This window comes from Panicum hallii, chromosome 5 (genome assembly GCF_002211085.1).
Source record: "Panicum hallii strain FIL2 chromosome 5, PHallii_v3.1, whole genome shotgun sequence".
Taxonomy (NCBI): Eukaryota; Viridiplantae; Streptophyta; class Magnoliopsida; order Poales; family Poaceae; genus Panicum; species Panicum hallii.
The window spans coordinates 9,057,554-9,079,362 of NC_038046.1; the positions used below are offsets into that span (position 1 = coordinate 9,057,554).

At 50.3% G+C, this 21,809-nt stretch overlaps 3 protein-coding genes and 1 long non-coding RNA gene across 4 annotated transcripts; 2 read left to right on the forward strand and 2 right to left on the reverse strand.

Moving 5' to 3' along the window:
- Positions 1-638: 638 nt before the first annotated feature.
- LOC112892373 (homeobox-leucine zipper protein ROC9-like) lies at positions 639-4,147 on the forward strand. Its single transcript, XM_025959554.1, is given in 9 exon segments — positions 639-1,240; positions 1,589-1,706; positions 1,838-2,017; positions 2,130-2,522; positions 2,685-2,900; positions 3,013-3,187; positions 3,279-3,394; positions 3,397-3,669; positions 3,758-4,147. Coding segments are annotated over 9 exon segments (2,214 nt in total). The 5' UTR covers positions 639-887.
- A 3,546-nt stretch (positions 4,148-7,693) lies between these two features.
- LOC112892374 (receptor-like protein kinase THESEUS 1) lies at positions 7,694-8,791 on the forward strand. Its single transcript, XM_025959555.1, has one exon. It carries the CDS (start codon positions 7,694-7,696, stop codon positions 8,789-8,791), a length of 1,098 nt encoding a protein of 365 aa, XP_025815340.1.
- Positions 8,792-9,700: 909 nt separating this feature from the next.
- Positions 9,701-11,341, reverse strand: LOC112892375 (malonyl-CoA-acyl carrier protein transacylase, mitochondrial-like). Its single transcript, XM_025959556.1, has 5 exons — positions 11,053-11,341; positions 10,643-10,727; positions 10,404-10,470; positions 9,898-10,040; positions 9,701-9,731 (listed from the first exon to the last, which is right to left on the reverse strand). The coding sequence occupies exons 1-5, from the start codon at positions 11,339-11,341 to the stop codon at positions 9,701-9,703; spliced, it is 615 nt and encodes a 204-aa protein (XP_025815341.1).
- A 6,227-nt stretch (positions 11,342-17,568) lies between these two features.
- LOC112895136 lies at positions 17,569-20,048 on the reverse strand. The gene is made up of 3 exons (XR_003229154.1): positions 19,617-20,048; positions 17,835-19,526; positions 17,569-17,664 (listed from the first exon to the last, which is right to left on the reverse strand). It is a non-coding gene; the product is annotated as an uncharacterized LOC112895136 (long non-coding RNA).
- Positions 20,049-21,809: the final 1,761 nt, after the last annotated feature.

Genomic DNA, 21,809 nt, shown 5'->3' on the forward strand with positions numbered 1-21,809 from the left:
AGACGCGCCGTAAGTGAGGCGCGTCTCCCATCTGGGACTAATGCGAGACGCGCCTAAACTAGAGCGCGTCTGGCATTTGGCTCCCAGGGGCGCCTGTGTGAAGCCAAGGAGAGACGCGCCGTAAGAGAGGAGCGTCTTGCATTTTGGTAATCTGAGACGCGTGTGAGGCGCGTCTCAGATTACTTTTTAATCTGCGACGCGGTAATGCGGGACGCGACCCCTGCGCGTCTAGCATTTTACCTAGGGCGCGCCTCAGATTAAGTCGTGCAGCTACCCTTCTCGCTGCCGTGGCGGCGAGCAGGTGGGATTCTTCGAGGCAGCTGGGCTGCTGGGCCATGCCCAGAGCAACGACACGGCACGACACCGAGCAGCAGTTTGCTTGCTCTAAGCACAAGGCGTGAGCAACCGAGCAGAGGCACACTCAAATGAATGAGGTCACGACATCGTCATCTCCTTCAAGATCAGCGCCGTCGCCGGGTGCCCGGCACGCCCCGCGCGCACAACTACCATTCAACCCCTAACTGCCTGTCCGCCGGCGTCTCCCAGCACGCAGACACCGTGCGTCTGATTATCGGCCAAGCTTTAGAGCTCTATTAGTTAGTAAAGCACCCTGCAGATCTCTCACGTAATTCTTCCTTGTTCCCTTCCCCTTCATGCCAACCCTCAAGCCTGCAAAAACAAGGGCGCTCTAGCCAGGACATAGGCTTCCTGGCGCTCCAGGACCAGGGCCGGGCAGATGGGATCCAGCCGACCGCCACCGCGCACCCAGGACTTCTTCCCGGCTCCGGCGCTCTCCCTCTCGCTTGTCCGTCGCCGCCGATCGACTCGATCTCTTTATCTTCCCTCGCATACTGAGCAACAGGGCATGGCATCAGCACGCGCCTTTCATGCGTGCGTGCAGGGAAGGAGCTGAGGAAACACGCCGTGATCTTGTGTTGCTTCCTGACATGCCGTTTTGTTGGTTCGCTGTGCGTGTGCAGGCGGGTGGGTTTGGCCGGAATGAGCCGGCGGCGTCAGGTGGGGAGGAAGTGGAGTTCGGCGATGAGGGCGGCGGCGGGATCAGACTGAGACCAGGCGAGGCGGCGGAGATCAGCAGCGAGAACACGGCGGCGGGAAGCCAGTCCGGCGGTGCGTGGTCCGGCGGGGAGGAAGCAGCGGGGCATGGAGACGATGGGGGCGATAACAAGAGGAGGAAGAGCTACCACAGGCACAACGCCGAGCAGATCAAGGCCATGGAAGCGTGAGTTCTCGCTGTCCCCTCCTCCGTCCATAACCTAACGGACGTTCAAAGTTCTTGGTCACGTTGCTCGTGTTGAAATTACCCCCACGGGTGGTGTGTGCGTGCGTACAAAACACGAGAATTTCCTGTGCGCGTAATTGTTTCTTGGGCCGGCCCGACAAGGCCATGATGGGTTAGAAGCTGTCCAGGAGGGAGCTGCCCAGCAGTACTCGGATAGTTTTCTCTTGGTAGCATATTATTCCCGTGTCACTCGAACAAAGCGAAATTATGAACAAAAAAAAAGCGAAATTGAGGTCCTGCAGGATTAGTGCTAAGCTGAGGTGTTCTTTCGAATGATCGAATGGCCAGGGTATTCAAAGAGTCCCCGCATCCAGACGAGAAGCAGCGGCAGCAGCTCAGCCAGGAGCTCGGCCTCTCCACACGCCAAGTCAAGTTCTGGTTCCAGAACCGGCGAACTCAGATCAAGGTAACTAGGCCGCGGCTCCCGTATCACCGCGTGCATGCTGCACCTTGATCTGACTGCACATGTTCTACAAGCAGACTGATCCAGAACACGGACCGGCACTTGGTTAACTTGCGGCTCAATGATCTATTCAGGCAACCCAGGAGCGGCACGAGAACGCGCTGCTCAAGTCCGAGCTGGAGAAGCTCCAGGAGGAGAACCGCGCCATGCGAGAGCTCGCCAAGAAATCGCCACGCTGTCCAGGCTGCGGCGCCGCCGCCGCGAGCACGGAAGAGCAGCAGCTCCGGCTGGAGAACGCCATGCTCAGAGCCGAGGTTCGCTCGCGTGCGCCACCATGTCGCCAGCTCTTTTTTAGCCCTCTGCGTGTGGTTGCAAGCACTAACACTGTGACACACGGCGCGATGTTCAATACACCGTGCCATTCAGATTGAGAGGCTGCTCGGAACCCTGGGAAACCCCGCCGCTGACAAGCTCGCCGCCCCGGCCTCGCCGTCGCGCTCGGCTCGCGCCATCCAGCCGATCGGCAGTGGGAGCGGGAGCGTAGCCGACGGCTGCGGTGGCGTCGTCGGCCTTTCGGGACACGACAGAACGAGGATCCTGGAGCTGGCCGGCCGCGCGCTGTGCGAGCTGACGACGATGTGCTCCTCCGGGGAGCCGCTCTGGGTGCGCAGCGTCGAGACCGGCCGCGACGTCCTGAACTACGACGAGCACGTGCGGCTGTTCCAGTGCGGCGATGATCCCGCCGGCGACCAGCGGGCCGGGTGGTCGGTTGAGGTGTCGAGGGAAACCGGGGTTGTTCACCTCGACACGACGCAGCTCGTGAATGCTTTCTCCAGCCTGATCGAGAAATGGTCAGTCTAAATTCTGACCGATTGTCGGCTTCAGATGTTCGCAGAGGTTCAGACGCTGACACCACTGATCTCCTCCTGTCTCCTGATCGAGAAATGGTCAGTCTAAATTCTGACCGATTGTCGGCTTCAGATGTTCGCAGAGGTTCAGACGCTGACACCACTGATACCAACAAGGGAGGTCCACTTCCTTCGCCACTGCAAGAAACTTACTGCGGACAAATGGGCCGTCGTCGATGTCTCCCTCGAAGACGTTGAACTGGATGCACAGACGTCGTCGACGGCTTGCAAGTGCTTGAAGAAGCCCTCAGGGTGCGTCATAGAAGAGCAGACCAACGGCCGTTGCAAGGTAACTCGATTCCACGAACGCGACATGGTTTGAACAGAATCAATGTCCGGTGCATCCAACCGAACTGCACCCTTGAAGTGCCAAGGATTCATCTGCTCGTGTGCGAATCCAGGTGACCTGGGTGGAGCACGCCACATGCCGTAACGCCGCGGTCCCGTTAGTGTACCGGCCGGCGGCCGCGAGCGGCCTGGCGTTCGGCGCGAGGCGCTGGGTGGCGGCGCTCAGGCTCCAGTGCGAGCGGATGGTCTTCTCGATGGCGACCAACATTCCGACAAGGGATTCAACCGGTAACAGCTACTTATTGCTGACATGAAACGTGCAGCGGCATGGTCGATGGGCGACTGCTAACTTGAAATTACGTACCGCTCGTGCGTGCAGGTGTCGCCACGCTGGCAGGTAGGCGGAGCGTCCTGAAGCTCGCGCACCGGATGGCATCGAGCCTGTGCCGCGTCATCGGCGGATCGCGGGACCTGGCATGGAGCGGAGTAGCGGACTGGCGTCGAACCTCGGCGGCGGCGGCGGCGGCGCTGGCCACGGCGTCCGCGTGACGTCGCGGAGGAACGTTGGCGACCCTGGCGAGCCGCAGGGGCTGATCGCCTGCGCCGTGCTGTCGGCGTGGCTGCCGGTGAACCCGGCGGCTCTCTTCGACTTCCTCAGGGACGAGTCGCGGCGGCACGAGTGGGACGTGATGCTGCTGCCTGGACGGCCCGTTCGGAGCTGCGTGAGCGTGGCGAAGGGGAAGGACCGCGGCAACTGCGTCACGGCATACGTAGGTTTCCGCTCGTCCCTGACGGAACAGAACCAGGCAATCATGTCATGTCAGTACGTCTCACATGCTGCTGCTCTCCGGATGTCAGGCCGGGACATCACCCGCGGGAGATCAGGACGGCGTGTGGATCCTCCAGGACAGCAGCACCAGCCCCTGCGAGTCGACCGTGGCGTACGCGGCCGTCGACGCCGCGGCCCTGCGGCCGGTGATCGACGGGCACGACTCGAGCGGCGTGGCCGTCCTGCCATGCGGCTTCGCGGTGATGCCGGACGGGCTGGAGTCCAGGCCCGCGGTGTTCACGTCGTGCCGGAAGGAGGAGGAGGACAGGGCAGCGGCAGAGGCCGGCGGGGCGCTGGTCACCGTGGCGTTCCAGGCGCTGGCCAGCCCGTCGCCGCCGGACGCGGCGGAGACCGTGGCGGGCCTGGCGGCGTGCGCGCTGGGCAACATCAAGAGAGCGCTGCGGTGCGAGGGTCGTTGATCTACCCGAGGCGTGGCACGGGAATCGAATCGAATCGAACGCAAAGAGTGCATGCATGCATGTGGGGTGCAACAACCTTTCCGGGCTCGTATATTCGACGTGACGCCGTACTTCTTGGACGAGTAAATGTACAGAAGCTGAACAGTGCAGCATGCAAACAAGTAACGCACTGCATTACATATACTAAATGCAGGCATGCATATATATCCAGCGGTGCGTGGCCTGCTGCCTTCGCCGATCGATCAATAATCTGGAACAGGAACACCGTGCTGTTCATCATACAAAACCAGGCAACCAGAAGCAGCATCGAGCGTCCACATCCAGATTCGGTGACTCCGGCGGGCGGCGGCGCACGGCATGCGGATGCAGGGCTGCCGGCTGCCCGCGGCCCCACCACCGGCAAAAAGCACGCGGTGGGATGCGCCTGCGGTACCTTGGCTTATACCACCACCCGACGTTGTCCGCGCCACTGACCCCACCCCCTTGTCTTGCGCCGTCAGGAGAACACCCCCCGGCCTTGTTTCCTTTGATCCGGACCAGGGCCTGCCCCCCGGCCTTGTTTCCTTCGATCCGGACCAGGACCTGTTCTTCCGGAGCTCGTGTTCACACTGCACTGCGTTATCATCGTCCCGGACCCTTCCCCAGAGCTCTATATATATAAGACGTGTTCGTCTGGGTCCAGACCCCCCCGCGCCAACTTTCCTCTTCTGCCTCTCCGCTATAGCGTCGCCGACCTCACCGCCGGCGCTGGGACAAATCAATTCAGGGCCTCCTTCCTACACCGAATCCTGTCCGACTACAGCGAGAAGGCCTCCTGCTAGCTGGTGAAGCGGTGAGCAAACCTAGATAGCTTTAATTTCTTGCATTGGCCGGGCCGGTTGATATGACTAAATCTTTAGACAATATATGAGCTTGTATTTGTTCCTGTGAGAGTAGTCTTTAATTTTGACGTCGATTGTGATCTGTAACTAGTAAGGCTTCGTCGCACTTTATTCTTTGGCTAAACCCTTCTCCATGCATGTCTGTTGCGCACATTGTCGTTGGTAGGTTTTTGGAGGTCTTGAGTGATTTTCCCATCTCCACCCACAAGTATTGTGAGGAAAGCGAATCCCTCCCCCTTTAATTTGGTTATTAATTCACTTCTTTTTTTTCGAAAGATCTGAATATAATTCTGGCTTCGATTAATAAGTACGTGTAGGAGCGAGTGTTACAGTGCACCACGGTCGCAATAGAAATAACAGCACTTACAAGCCATTCATACAACAAACTAATAAAGCCTCAGTAGCTCGCCACCCATGGTTCGACGATTTCCACAGATATTGAAGCCCTAATCAGCAAGCAAGCGGCACCAACAAACTCCACAAACACGCCAGCAGCCACAGCCAGCCGTAAGTAGCACAAAGAGCGTTTCTTAATTTCTAAATAGACCATATATAGGGTGAAGTACACACATTCATAATAATGTTATGTTTTTTCTTACTACCAATCCAAGCAATACTTTCAAATTTTCCTCCTAAATGGAGATCAACTACTACTTCCTGTAATCTTCAGTTTCGCCTAGCCCTAGTCTCCTGGATCGTGTTGAAGTTTTGCTGCATAATTCTTCTTGCTGATCGGACTACTCTACTATCCCTCTCCTTTCAAATTTCCCACACGTTGAGATGCTCATAAGAACAGTTATTTTGCTACCTAATCAAAGCTTTCCTTCCAAAGAGTAGTGTCAGATCCGGAGCCACGGGACTGTGTACATAACGTAGTTTAAAGAGGTTTAAGAGATTAAGTCCGTCTTATCTCTTATTTATCTCGTTTATCTCTTATTTATCCCGTTTAAGTAGGAGATAGAGCTAACCGATACAGGAGGAATCTACTCGAGATTTTTTCCGGTACGATTCCTTAGCTGGTGTTAGTTAGTATCTATGTAACCTGGCCTTCCGGATATATATAAGTTAGGGCAGGGACCCCTCTCAAAACAGGATCTCCAGATCATACAACACCAAAGGTAATACAAACCACCACACAGGACGTAGCGTATTACGCACCTCGCGGCTGGAACCTGCCTAAGTTCTGTGTTCCTTGCACCTTCGAGTTCCTGATCTCGGCGTCTCCTCAACTAAACTTACCACCTTGGGCCTATCCCTCGGTGGGCAGCCGGTAAAACACCGACAAGTAGAGCCGCAGGTGTACAGTTAAATTAACATAATTAAACTAAACTCCAATATACTTAATTTGGAATGTCCAGTGATAACTTACTACAAAAAAAATAATTAACCAATTGAATCCCGTATATTGGCCCTTTTGAGACAATTATACGTTCTAGAAGGCAATTCTAATTGATCAATAAAAATACAATTCAATGGAATTCCAAGTATCACGATCTGCCTCAATCAGTCATGGTCATGTGCGTTTTACAACAAGGTAACAACAGCAGCAGATGACACAATGCACAATCACTGGATGCATTCAGAACAAGAAAACAGTCAGAAAGATGAAAGCAAGGGATACAAAACTTTTTCACAACATGCCTCTCTAGGTTAGGAGACTACAGCAGAAATCTCTCCAAACAGCCTTTGGGTCATCATGTTAGCTGAGACAACTGGCATCCAAGCTTCTCTAGTTGTCAAATAATGGAAATTGACCTAATTCCTCATCTAACTTTGCCCCCAAAATTATAATAGGAGGTAAATTGAGAAATAAAAAACCATTGTAGTTCAATAGGCCGCACAATCAGTCAAGGATTCTTATGTATTGTTCTTTGCTACCATTAAGTACTTTTTATACAGTTATATCCCTTACTACCAGGTCAGAAGAAAACGACTGTCGAGAATGATAATTACAGTACATGAGACATAAATGGAAGATTACAACACATATGTCATCACAATGAGATCACAATATTAATAGTTGTTCCATATTGTCAGATAGGATACACTAATGGCTGGATGCACTATCACAATTGATCTGGCCATGAATACAATAATCAACGACTTCCATGTTTAACAGGCCATAATCTCCACTCCAAATTACAATTTGAACTTTCTTCCATCATAAATCACAAGCCCATGCATAGTTGATCTAGTTGGGTCCAAATTGTTACTTTTGTTCAATATGATCCTTGCGGGCCTTAGCCTAGTAGGCCATCTTCCCTTTACTAACTAGGTGAATGTTTGTGCGTTGCAACGGGAGAAAAAAAGTACACGATGTTTGGTAGCCAAGCCAACATCAAGATCATGGTAATTCAATTTTGCACGTGTATTATATCATTAACAATAACAAAGTATGTTGTTTTCTATTTCGATCTCCACAATGTGCTATTGGTAGTTAATTGTTACTTTTACCCAGCGCAATAATGAAAACATGAACAATTAGCAAATAATCTTCCTAATGTGTTTATAGTTGTGTGTGCGTGCGCGCGCGCGAGCGTGTGTGTGAAAGATATAATAAGATAGACTGATAGAGATAGAGATTTCACATCACACATTAGCCTCGCCATCATATTTTAACTGGTTAACATCACTTATTTTGACTCATGTTATCATCACATTAGGTATGGTTCTTGAGGGAATCAAGGCAGCTTTTAGGCGAAAGGAAAAGAACGAGTATTTCATTTCCTTCCGTGAGCTCTGGAAAGCGACAAACAAATTTGATGAAAAAAATGTCATTGGAATTGGAGGGTTCGGAAAGGTATACTTGGGAACTTTAAAAAGTGGAACCAAGGTCGCTGTGAAACGAAGGAAGAAGCACTCTTATCAAGGAGAGAGAGAGTTCCAAGTGGAGACTGGACTAGTGCCAAGTCTAAGCCACCCCAATGTGGTTTCTCTGTTTGGGTATTGCGATACAAATGATGAAATGATCTTGGTTTATGAGTACATGAAAGAAGGGACTCTAAAGAGCCATCTCTATGGTTCTGATAGACTCTCACCCGTCAGTTGGGACTGGGAGCAGCGGTTGCTGGTTTCTGTGGGAGCAGCGAAGGGGCTGAACTATCTCCATACTAGGTCTCCAAATGGTATTATCCACCGTGACATCAAGTCTGATAACATCTTGCTTGATGAGAACCTGTGCGCCAAGATTGGTGACTTCGGGCTATTAAGGACTGGTCCCGAGATGAACCAAACTCATGTCATCACTCGAGCGATGGGCACCCCGGGGTATGTTGATTTGGAATATTGGAGGACGCAGCAGCTGACAGTGAAGTCTGATGTTTTTTCTTTTGGCGCTGTCTTGCTAGAGGTGCTATGTGGCAGACCAGTGATTGACAACAGACTTCCAGCAGAGAAGGCGAACTTGGTATGCTGGGGACAGAAAATGCTGGAGGAAGGAAAGGTGGAACAAATCGTTGATGAGAAAATTATAGGCACAATCCACCCACATAATCTGACCATGTTTGGCAACGTTGTGTTGAAGTGCCTGGCAGAAGAGAGGGCGGAGCGGCCGACGATGGAAGAGGTACTCAAGGACCTGGAATGGGAGCTGGAGTGCGTTCGTGCCACTGCCAGCGCCAACAGCAGTACTGAGCCAGCAGCAGAAGATGAGTCTGATGATGACGTCTCTTCCCAGCCAATAATCTCGCAGGGGCAAGGTAGAGCATTGAAACGATCTGAAGGTAAAATTTACAAGAGAACTCCAGACTTTGACCATCATTGAATGAAGAGTCAGTCTGATCATTCTTCTTCTTCTTCTTCTTCTTCTTCTTCTTCTTCTTCTTCTTCTTCTTCTTCTTCTTCTTGCCATGTCAAGCTTGTTCAAGTATCTTTAGTCTGTTAGCGTGTCAAGTGTCCATGCATGAGCTCACGGTTTGTGTGCAGCCATGCATGCGTTGTGGGCGAGAATAGCTCGCGTAGTCCGAGTCCTCCGCGTTCTGGACTCGCTCTCCCCTCGTGCGTCGTGGGGATGGACGCGGCAATGTCGCGGCAGGAGAAGCGCTCCAGCGCTGGTTTCAGTTTTTTGTAATCGCGAATAAAAGGTTGAATAGAGTCAGAAAAGCTGCGACGTTTTGGCAGCCCAAAAACTCTCTCGTGCTCGTGTGTTCTTGTGTGTTCTTGTGAGCTTCGGCTGACACTATTGTTCTTCTTCTTCTGCTCCTCCTCCTCCTCTTGGTGTCAATATTGTACTGAACTACTTCTTGGTGTCAATAATTGTACTGAACTACTTTTTGGTGTCAATAATTGTACTGAGTCTACGTGCACGGCTACAAGTGTATACAGTATATGCTTGGTTGAGTCTGTTGCTGCCTAGCAAAGCGCTGGATCTGTGAAGCTTAATAGTGTAGTGCAGGTGTACGCGCACGGAGATGTTTAGTTCCGGAGGGCTAAACTTTAACCATGTCACGTCAAAAAAGTTCTTATCATTTAGTATTAAATAAAGTCTAATTAGAAAACTAATTATAGAACCTCTGGGCTAAATAAAGATGGGCTGTGGCGAAGAAATTTTGGTCGCCGACAAGGCCCCTAGTCAAACATGCAAATACTTCCTCGGCAGTTTCCTTTTCCCTAAAACAGAGTACTGCTTCAGATCGGTTTTATTTTGTTTCAGTGTAAAACGAGGAATACATGATCAAGCAGCAAAGATATCAGCCAAAAGCACCCTTCGACGACATCAAAATTAAAACACGCTAGTATTAAACTTCTCAATGCAAGCCCACATTGTGCATCAACATTGGAGATGACTGGAATTCTTGGTGTCCTAATCTCAGTGGCAGCCAATGCAGATTCCAATCTCGAAACAGCTGGTTGCATGAACAAAAAGAATACCTAAAGGCACCAGCAAATGCAAGTGCAGTGTATTCTCCCAAGCTGAGACCACATGTAACATCAACAGAGTTGATCACATCTTCGCCTCCATCGCGTGCACGTAGTACCTCTACTGCTGCAAGGCTGGTAACACATATAGCTGGCTGCAAAATGGACTTATTCAGTAAGCAGAACACAACACTTCACTGACAAGACTGCAAAAATACTATACTTAAAATGCATAATCATAGGTAAATCTTGAGCCATTCAAAATGTGATATAGCTGATGCAAAAAGAAAATTGCAAAATTAATTCCTTGGAATATCCAGCCTAACAGCAAGCTTCAAAATGAAAATATTGCAACCAAACAAGAGCAGGCTACTTCTGCAAAATTATGGATCAATTCTGGTTTTTTCAAGCTATGCATATAGTGACTGCAAAGCTATATAGTGAACGTGCTGCGTGAAAAAGAAAACAACTTTACTTTATAATAGTGCAAATGACTTTGGACTCTGTAATCAACATACCTGACTGATCACCGTTGAGTCAAGCTTTTCTTTTGGTCCATTGGTGCAAAGATCCAACAAGTCATATCTATATCAACATATAGAAAGAAAAACGTTAGCATGAGTGCTCATACTTCATTTTCTTGGAAGGTGACCGCCCATGCAATTTTAATGTAGTACACCAAATGCAAGAGACTAAGAGAGAACCCCACCCCCAGCCAAAAAAAAAGACACAAGTACTATCAGAGGGCTGGAGATACCCGAGTATGTCATTTGCCTGGTTAAACAGTTTGGCAGCTGCTGGAACACTCTGAACTTCTGCACCCATTCCAACAGTTTTTGAATAATGGCGCAGACAGTTTTTGAAGAGAGTGGCTGAGTTTTTTTTAGCTTAGAATTACGCATGTTTTAGATGCAGATTGCGGCGGCACTAAAGCATCAAATTATAAATCAACAGAAGATCCTGACACAATCCAACCTTCACACCTTAATCTTTTGTGGCCAAAATTTGATCTATGTTTTACTGAAGCGTACAAAAGTCCGACTCTGAAATAGTTACCAATGCCAAAATGCTTCGGATTCCTTCAAATTTTCCATTCAACTAGATAATATTGCCCGTTTTACTTTCAAAGTTGAAACATGCCAAAAGAGCTCTCTCTGCCTCATTGTACCTGGCCGGGGAAGAGGAAAGCGGTGGTGGGCTTGTAGTCGGCGAAGAGCCCGTCGCCCACCGCCACCTCCGACCCGAGCGACACCCTGGCCGATGAGTACCTAGATCTGGACGACAGCGCCACCCTCGCGGTAGCCGGCGCGGCAACCCGGCCCCGGGGCCTCGCGAGCGGGGCCGGCGCGGAGGGCCTGAGGATGGCAAGCGTGGAGGCCATCGGGGTGCCCGGAGCGAGGCGGAGGCGGCGAGGCGGGAAGCGCTGGAGCGGGAAGCGTGCGGGGGCGACGAGCATGCGAGTGGGAAACTCTGTAATTGAGGCGGAGCTCACGAGGACGAGGTGCGCATGGAGGAGGATGGCGGCGGGGGGCGCCGGGGAGGGCGTCGGGGGGGGGGGGGTGGAGGGCGGCGGCGGGGGCAGCTCGTGATAAGGAGGAAAGAGAAGCTCACGGGGAACGAAAGAAAAACTATTCGATCGTTGTAACCGATGGGATAGCGGGGTGAATACCGCGCCGCAGCTGGGAAATCTGCCCTGCGTACCGATTTCACTCCACGCTGGCTGGAATCGGTAGATTCACCAGAATCGATTCGATTACCGGAAACCTTTGGCTGGCAATCCGATTTCTCCACCGTGAATCTGAGATTGGAAGCTGAACCAAAGGGAGCCTGAGCAGCGATGGCCAGGTATGAGAGGAAAATCTATTTGCATATGCGAGTGGAGCTCCTTGTCTTCCGCAGCGAGCCGCGGCGGCCGAACTTCAGGGTGGGGGGTTGCCGGGGCGCTGGTGGTCACTAGCGGCCTTAGGGTTGTGGACGGCGGTGTGATATTCGTTGGGCTAGAGACCGGGCGGGGGAGCTTGGAGAAGGTGATTAGCGGCGGCGGCGCCGGAGCTGAAAAGGTGGAGGAAGGCGGTGGTGCTAGCGCCTGCGATTGGGACTTGTCCAATCGCATATGCTAGGAATAGATGCCTCTAAGTGCTGTCGGTGATTTACCGTCACGCTCATCAAGAGATACCCCCGAGGTGGTGAGTTTGCAGGTAGGTGGTGAGTTATAGGCAAGGTGTCGCCGAGATCAGAAACTCGAAGGTGCAAAGGAACACAAGGTTTAGGCAAGTTCGGGCCGCCGAGAGCGTAATACCCTACGTCCTGCGTGGTTTGTATTGCCTTTGATGATGATCATCCCCGATGGGGTGCTTGTCCGCCCTTATATAGTCTGGGGGACAGATTTACATGAAATCCCAGTCGGGTACAGACCCAGGAGTCCTACCCGAGTACTTCTCGGGTAGTTTCCTACCGTATCCGAGTAGTTTCACTGTCCTACTGCACTATATGTAGTTACAACATATGTAGGGCGTGGATCATATCCCATCCGGTATCTTATGTACCCGGGTGTGACAGGTAGGAGGCTCCAACCACGGGAGGGCTAGCTTCATCACCATTCACCAGATAGATCATAGCTGTATCATATCGCTTCTGAGACGCCTCCTTTGGAAAGACGTGCAGCCTTCGTGTGCATACAACTCGTTTTATCTTAATTGGAAGGAAGAGCTCCTGCCAATAAGAAAAAAAAATCATAGATCGATGCAATGCACATCATTTGACTCAATTCCGATGCAGCTTTCGTCAGGATCCTCTCTCCTTTCTCCGGTGGGCGGCGTTCAACTAATTATATTAAGGCCCAGCAGGCTGTGGCATGGGGGCCTGCTATTGCTTTATTTGTGCCATTGCCGCCACGATGGCTGTTGCCCCCGCAGGCCGTGTGCACGTGCTTGTTAGTTGTGAGTGGGCCGTTGCCGCTACGATGGTAGTTGCCTATCCAAAACTCAATTGCTACGGAAGCTTAAAAAAATTTCAATGCAATAAAAGAGCGTGAAAAAGCATCAAAATTGGAAATTGTGCACTTGTTAGTGGGCATTCAGCCAGCCAGAAGTCCTTCCAAAATTAAGCGGAAAGTTTGAAGTGACAGGGTCACTACTACGAAAGGCCACAGGAAAAAGTGAAGCAATCAAGAAATGAGTGAAAAGGAAATTAATTAGTTTTTTTAAGTTAGCTTTAGAAAATTAGAAACGAGTGAGAAGCTATATGAACTATTTGGTACCTTCAAACATCACTGTTGACTCTCTATCTCTGCAAGGCACGGAAACTCCCAGATCCAAGCATGTATTATACGATTTAGATCAGTAAGCAAGTATGCAGAACCACATTTCCCTAGTGTATGTAGGAACATAAGTCACACATATAAATAAGTGCATGACAAAGACTAACGAGAGGCAACTCCTGGAGTCTGAACTTCATGGGTAGCACATAGATCAGAGCATCGGCATGAATCTGAACCTATCTATCCTAGTGCTATTCCTCTACATCCCCATGCAATTCTCCTTCCATTCTATCCGAAACCTAGGGAACCAAAAAAAAAAATTAGGACCAGACTACTTAAAGCTACATGAACCATCTGATCTTCATGGGGAGTGTGTCCGTGCCATCTGCATCGCCATCGGCCACCTCATCCACAGGCTGCATCATCAAGATACCTCAGTCCTAACTGATGGTTTGTGCATCTGTCAGCTCGGGTAGGAGTTTGTCCATTGCCTTCATGAAGATGCCAATGTAGCTGCGTGTTGTCGATAACCCACTGCAAGGAACTGCATAGAATGACAGAAATTATGTGAACTGAAGAAGTGAAATCAAGTGTCATTCTGCAGAAATAAGGTAAAACATACAGGTTAAGGACAATTTGATTCACAAGCCCAGTATGTAGTACATTGCAGTAAAATGTTATAATCCTTATCCTTAGGAAAAAATATGAGACCAAAGCTGAACTGAACCGCAATCCTGATTCCACACGCGCCCGTTGGGAGCGGTCCCAGCGGCCAACAGGAAAGCGCGTGCGCGCGAGTGCATGCCGCAAAGACCGCAGCGCCGCATGTGCATGCGACGTGTTTTTTTCCTTTCCTATCTACATAATTAAATTATGTGGATAAATTGTCCAGGACTCCCTTCGTTTTAAACTGTAGGTCGCTTTAGCAAATTTAGATGTATAATTTTTATTATGGATCTAAACACAATGTATATCTAGATATGTTGCAAAATCTATGCATCTAGATTTGCCAAAACGATCTACATTTTGGAACGGAAGGAGTATCATTCTTGCGAAAAAGTTATCGAAAAATTATATCTATAGCACAGTTATGCTACAAAATTATCGTATAACAAGTTGTGAGGAATAAGTTATGCCTATAAATTATGTGTCGTAGGTTATAATTTAAAAAATTCTAAGTTTCCGTTATATGTAGAAATTATGCGTATAAGTTGTGCATGCCACAAATGTTATGCTAAGAAATTATCTTATAGAAGTTATCAGTAACAAATTATGTGTCGGAGTTATGTACATGAGTTATTGTACTAAAAATAGAAATTCGCGGGAGTAAAAACTTTCTAGAAATAGAAAGGTCAGGAAGGGAGTGGCCTGTCGGGAATCGATCGCGAGAAGGCGTCCTAGCGCTCGCCCGCGAATTAGCATGCCCGGAACTGAACAAGCCTGACCGTACAGACCTATCCTACAGACCTATCCAAACCTGAAAAAGGCCATACCCAAACAACATTTGCACTATTAAATTGCATTAAGTTTCTTCTTGCTGGATAAGTTGGATAGCTAAAATGAATTAAAGAATGATTCAACCTAATTATCATGGAAAAATCAGAATTTCAATAAACAAAGCTATTGGAACTATAATACACAGAGTAGGATGGAGGTACACATCCCGTACCGATCACAGCGCCCACAAAAAGTATGTTACCCTCGGCAAAGGTTTTCTCTGCTCAGGGGTAAGAGTCCCCTCAGGTTTACCTTTGGACACCCACAGCACGTTCATGGCAGAGAGCCACAGAATCACCCTTGTTTGCCACTTCACTAGAGAACTTCTCAGGTCTCAGAGCATTAACAAATCCAGCCATAAAACTGAATCTCCTATGATAAAATTTTTGGATTGATGGAAAAAATAAGAGCTTCAGTTTTAAATTAATCTGAAGATAAATCATGACCATGATGAAAATTGCATATAGAAAACGAACATATCTAAACATGCTCATCAAGTAATTTAAGATATAACATTGCAGCAGTAAGATCAACCCTAATCAGATCATACTAGGTATGAAAAACATAGTTAGAGACAGAAAACCGTACGTTTTTTGCCTGACCGGAATAACCGGGTAAAGAAGACGACGGCGACGATCAGCACATCCGCGCGCTTGACGACGCCGAGTCGCGCCCCACTAACAAGGAGGAAGATGAGCCGTGGCGACGAGGACGTAGAGGACGGCGATGTGGAAGCGTTCGAGCAGCGCGCAGAGCGCTTCCCAAAAACCTTATTCGCTCTCTCCCGGTGCAGGATCGCTGAGGACGAGGTTCCGGAGACCTGCCTCCCGATCGCCGGTGCACGCCAACGAACGGGACAAAGTAGCGTACGCGGCGGCGCAGCAGGCAGGTTGAGGCGTGTTGTGCGTCTTCTATCTGTTATTTTTTTTGGCACCCGCGCGTATTTATAAGAGATAACCGCTAGGGTTTTTGGCGCCCTGTCGGAGGATTTCTCCAGCCGGGTGGCGGAACGCACCCGCCTAATCCTAGTCTAGAATGAGTTTGGGGAAGTCAAGGAACACAAGATCAAAAGGCCAATGAACACGGGGAACACACAAGGGTTTAGAGTGGTTCAGGCCGCCGGAGCGTAAAACCCTACGTCCACTTGTATGTTGTATTGCTTGTGGGAATTTAGAGCTCAGAGCTTCTGAATGCCTGGAAAAACTTGAGAGAACCTGTGTTCTAACGAGCGCACTCTCCCTTTTATAGGTTCAAGGGGAGCGTGTACACTGAGCGGGATACCGACAGGTGGACCCGGCGACATATTAAATAACGTACACACTGGAGTCTTTTGCCACAGATATAGAGATCTTCCACTTCAGCTCCTTCCTGTAGTCCTCGATCGAGAAGTTGATGTGCGTATCTACAACCAGGGTATGGTCATGTGCCGCCTTACCGGCACAGTGCCTGCTGACAGTGACATGCACAGTGAAAAATGTGTTGTCACTGTTGGGTCAATTCCTGCTGATAGGCGAAGAGGCTATGTTGACCCGCCGCGCCGTAGCCTCCGCGTACACTGTAGCAGCGCACGCCGCAGCCCTCCTGCAGCAGATCATAATTACCCTTTGCTCACGCGCGCGGCGCTGTGGTGTGACTATATGCCGCCTGCCCGCGCCCACTGCGCAGTGATGCGACGTGCCACCTCGGTAACAGGCGGGGCTTACCGTGGTGTCAGCACACTTGCCCGATGTGTCAGTGGACAGCCCACGCCTTGACCCGGGCACGCGCACCCCACCTACCACATTTAATGTGGTAGTTGGGCTGGCGTTCTGCAGAAGGCTGGCTGCCACCGCATATGTGACAGAGGTGGCTTAGCAGCCGCTTCCTCGGGGGCACGTGGCGGCACCGGACCTCCTCCCCGGAGGGAAGGGAGGTCCGGGCCCCCGAGCCCGACCCAGGTGCACAGGCCCCATGGGGGTCCGGCTTCCACACGTGGCGGCACCAGACCACCCCGCGGTGGTTCGGGCCCGTGGTGGCCATTCCTGAGCACCTTATCCTTGTGGGCTTGTATAGGCGCCGGTCCTACTAGAGCGTGGGGAGAGGTCCGGGGACCGTGTCCCCAGCTGTTAGGCCCGGGCCGTACGCCCCATCACCCAAAGGCATAGTGCGAGGTTACGGATAACCTCGCGCCCCTTGGGCTGGACAGACTAGTAGAAAGTACCCCTATCTGTATGTACCGACGCGCCCCAAAAATCAAGTCGGTTACGACGCGCGTGAAATCCGTAACAGATTCGAAATGGCAAAACAAATCTGCAAAAGGAAGCCGTGTGCCCGCAAGGATTGGGACGGATTTCGGCGGACCATTCACGCGCACGTCGCGCGCCCGAAGCCCGGGCGAGGCGAGCACGTGCGCGCGCGTTCTTCCTTCTTCATCTCACCCACACTTGCAAGAGTATAGAGAGCATCCAACTATTTAAGTTGGGTTTCCTCCACCTCCACTAGCAAGGACTATCTTGTTGCCATACACCTTTGCACTAATAGATCTTTGAGATTTTATTGAAATTGTTTGGATTTACATGGTGGGCCTTTGTACTGGTGGGCCCAAATATTCCAATATTTTCACTTACAAACATTATTGAACCTCATTGTACATGTGCGATGAGATTGTCCTACAGGAATCTCAGGAAGTCATTTTTCATGAAAAAGTGCAAATACTAAGTGGATATATGGAAATAGAACATGAAACAAGATAGACTCATAAAAGAAAATAAACTATACAGTTTATGGATTTATGAAGCAGGGCTGCTGTATCTGAACTCAAGCCACAGAGCAGATGAAAACTGGGCTGCTGTATCAGAACCCCAAGCTACATAGCATATTCTTGTTGTCTTCTAAATGAACTACGCACTGTTTGGACACCATTTATGGATTTAACACGTCCAGGTTCAGAGAGAACAATATACTACCTAACTAAAATGAGCTTGTAGGAACCTCCTAATAAGCTAAACAACAGCCCCCTCCGCAATGCAAGTACAGCAGCAAAACTGTCGAGAAGGAGTGCATATTCAGTCAATCCAGGGAATCAGCCCTCCCAATAAAAAGAATATAAGAATACAAAACACAAAATAAGAATGACAAGATCAATGTAGGACAAGTTTGTGCGTGCAAGTGCAAGCAATAATTGTCATTACAAAAAAGAAGGCTCAAAGAATACCTCAAGTTAGTGCATGCAGATGCCTGAACATAATAGAAGTTTGGTGCATTATTTCCCTCTGTGCAAGTAAACTTCATTAATTAGATGCAGAAATAAATACGTATTCATATATTTTAATTATTGATCTGGTTAGGATTTATACATATCCTTCTGTATCTTTTTCTCTCTTGCCTACCTCATAGTCAGTCATTTTGCGTGGTTCAGTTAGTCTAGGTAGTAACAACTTATTTCCTCATGAATAGGTGTTTAATCCATACTCCTATTCTTGATTGAGCCTTTTGAGAAAGGGTAGTGTTCTAATCCATTCTGGGAGTATACTGGCAGGCAGTTTCAGCTTTAAAATCAAATCGTCACAGATAAAAAACGAAACAGCTTCACGCCTTTCCCAATTACAGCAATCATATCTAACAAAGGATACAACTCGATAACATGTGTCGCGTCCATGGAATTCTATTTGTAATTGAATACAGTAGGGGTAAAAAATAATCGGGTAGATGCAAGAGAAACTTGGGATCCATCTTAGCAAAGGGAGCCTTTAGGAATTGTATATTTGCCTTCACCGTTGCAGTTGCACACGGACGGTGGCTGGGTCTCTCACTCCGGGGAGAAATTGGTGGATGACGGGGGGCAGTCGCACACGGACGGCAGCTGGGGCTCGCACTCCTGGTAGATGGCTGCAGGTGTTCCTTGCTTGTGCTGGAGGCGTGCCTAGGGCTGGGCACATTTTTACCAAAATCCTGTAAGTGTGATCTGAAATTTTGGAAAGCATAACCATGTGCTGCACCAGATGAGATGAATCCAATGAAGAATTGACAATGTGGTCATTGACCTCTTACCATATTTGGTCTATTTGTGAATCCATGCATACAAATGAAGAAAACTATTAGTCAGTACAGAACTTTTGGGAAAGAAAGAACAAAGTGCAATATGAAATATGGTGTTTGCATAGGGCTAAAGCTTAATTTACTACTGACATATCTGTAACATGCAGCCTAAGATCACTTTGCTGTCGAGGCCACAATTGCTTGGTTGTACAAGAAAATCATCGAGTAAAAACATATTGCTCACAGGGTAGCTTGGCTGAGCTAGAGAGAAACTCAATCATCCTTTCTGCCATTCTGTAATGCTAGCTTCAGTGTGCACTTACTTGATATAGAGAAGCTTCAGTGTGCAAGGATGACTAACCCATCAGTGAAAGGGTGTTGCTTGTTTCATAAATAAAATAGATAAGAACAGCCTAAGGTGGAAATTCATGAGCCAGGGTTACCACATAAGGGAGCTGCATGCTCTCATGTCGTGCATAAGCAGCAGGTTCCCGTGGATCAGGAGCCCACTGCCATGCCCAATTTATTTTTTTCAGCTGATCGTTTATCTCTAGTGGCACAAAGAATGCGTGAATATTTATAGTTGACACACATTAAAATGCAACACTATGCTATACAATGGAAGGAAATTAATGCTATACAATGGAAGGAAATTAATAACATGCCCGTATATAATCTTTTCAACCCACGAGAATGCCATTCAGATGATTGCGCCGAGGGGATTGGAAAAACAGGAAGGGGAGGCGTCTGTGTATTGGCTCCTCGTATCGGAATGAATTGCAAATTCAGAAATTACCTTAGCACTACGAAGCAGGGTGCTGAGGGCGCCCGCTCCAAGCAAAACGAAAATCACGCACGATAAATTCCCCTGGGCAATCAACACGAAATTAACCTCTGCAGCGAGACACACCGGGGGCGGGAGGGGGGGGGGGTGCAACGCCCTCGAATCCGCACACACCAGGGGTGATGACGGCCGGAAAGGATGGCAGGCTGCGCGTCTCAAAGCCCGGGAGACCTTGGCAGCGAGTCCGCGTGGCCGCGGATCCGAGGGCGAGGGCCGGACGCGGGGCCGACGGCGAGGGCCCTGTATCGGAGCGGATCGTCGGGGGAGGCGAGGTCGAGCGGATTGTCGGGACGGGGCGGGGTGGGGGGGGGGGCGTTTCCGGTGGGATTCATACTACGGCGAGGGGACGGCGAGCGGGCGCGAGGGTGCTAGGGCGTCCGGGCGTTGTCTCGCACGACGGCGAACGAGGACGAGGGGATGGCGCTGGGCGAGGGCGAGGGCGAGGCCGCGAGGGACTGCGAGGGGACGGAGAGCGGGCGCGAGGGCGCTAGGGCGTGGGGGCGAGCGCCGGCTGGGCGTCGCGAGGGGGAGGCTTTCGCGATGGGAGGTCAGGGGTGCGGTGCAAATTCAAACGGACGCTCGAGATTTGTCCGAGGCTGGACGAGGGGGCAGGCGACGTAGGTCGCACCAGGCGGAAGACGAAGGAAAAAAAATGATTCTTGTCCTCTTTATAGTAAGTAGAGATTTGATAATTTTTACAGAAAAGCACACAAACATATCTGCGGCTACAGGAGTAGCATGCGTGGAGCAGCCGGATGGCCCTGCAGGATGAGGGAAAGCAAGCCCGCCCAAGGATGATACGATGGGCATTCAGGCTTCTGTGCCGTGCAATGGCCGGCGGTTTCATGTGATGACCATTGATCTATCGGTAATACCATGGCTCGTACTTTCCGATGCCTGTTCATTTGAGACGTCCGATGTCCGTTGACGTTGCAAAGAGACAAGCACCAATGTTACAATTATTATTTCTTTATATTCCGCGGTAGATGTTGCACGAAACAATATATTAATATTGGGGTAAGAATTTTTCCATCCTCGAATCGGATGAGTATCCTCAAATCGGATAAATTATTTGTATATATATTATTTTTTAATCTTGCAAGCTTTGATTTTTTTATATTGCAATTGTTATTTATTAATATTATGATGGACCGTCCGATGAAAAAATTCTGATTAGATATCCGGATGCTAGGAGTGTCGTTGATCCATCTTCCAACAGTCGCTAGTGTTTATTAAGCACCAGCCCCTGCGAGTCGGCCGTGGCGTACGCGCCGGTCGACGCCGCGGCCCTGCGGCCGGTGATCGACGGGCACGACTCGAGCGGCGTGGCCGTCCTGCCGTGCGGCTTCGCGGTGATGCCGGACGTGTTGGGAGTCCAGGCCCGCGGTGATCTCGTCGTTCCGCAAGGAGGATGACAGGGCGGCGGTAGAGGCCGGCGGGGCGCTGGTCACCGTGGCGTTCCAGGCGCTGGCCAGCCCGTCGCCGACGGACGGCGCGCTCCCGGCGGACGCGGCGGAGACCGTGGCGGGCCTGGCGGCGTGCGCGCTGGGCAACATCAAGAGAGCGCTGCGGTGCGAGGGTCGTTGATTTCCCGGAGTCGTATATACTTGCGAACGGACTGGAAATCTTCCTGAACGTATATACTTGCAAAATGCCAAAATATGTGCCAAAATATTTTAAGCTAACCACAGATTCCGACAAGCTGGTGAGTGGTGATGGTTTTGGTGCAGAGCGGACGTCGCTGCAGAACAGCTAGAAGAAAACAAGATAAGGGAGCGATTACATGGAGAATTTTTAACGCCATTCATTCCTACATACTTGGAAAATGTTGAATCCCGTGACGACTCAATATCTGAGGATGATGCACTGCTATCACCCGTTTCTTCTCCAGATCCGGCCGCCGGCATCGCCGTCGACGTCGAGCTCCCCCAACCGTGCGTACCACTTGCGCGGCGACGATAGGATCGCCAGAGATATGCGGCGGCACACACCACGATTACGAGCCGCATATCATGGAGCTCGCCCTTGCCGGCACGTTATCCTTTCCAGAAAAGAATAGTGCAAAAAATGTCATCCTGGTTCCTGCCACGCCGCCCCCACGGCAGCAGACGGCGCCGAGCAAGGACCAGCCCGCACGCACACGGCGCGGCCACGAGTCCGCCCAAACCAGCCATCCACGTCACTCCCCGGCCGCGCCCGCCGTTTTATAGCGACCCGGCGGCCGCACCCGGAATTTGTCCCGGATCGCGCAGACGCAGACGCGCACGCCGTTCCCCGCTGCCAGCTCTCGGTTCCCCCGCCCCGCGC

Bases quoted from the DNA above. Each gene is read 5' to 3' on its own strand.
- LOC112892374 (XM_025959555.1), top strand. From the start codon at position 7,694: ATGGTTCTTGAGGGAATCAAGGCAGCTTTTAGGCGAAAGGAAAAGAAC.
- LOC112892375 (XM_025959556.1), bottom strand. From the start codon at position 11,341: ATGCTCGTCGCCCCCGCACGCTTCCCGCTCCAGCGCTTCCCGCCTCGC. The intron at 10,728-11,052 runs TACAATGAGGCA...GTCTGCGCCATT, and splicing joins TTTCCTCTTCCCCGGCCAGG to ATTCAAAAACTGTTGGAATG. The intron at 10,041-10,403 runs GTATGTTGATTA...TCCATTTTGCAG, and splicing joins ACTCAACGGTGATCAGTCAG to CCAGCTATATGTGTTACCAG.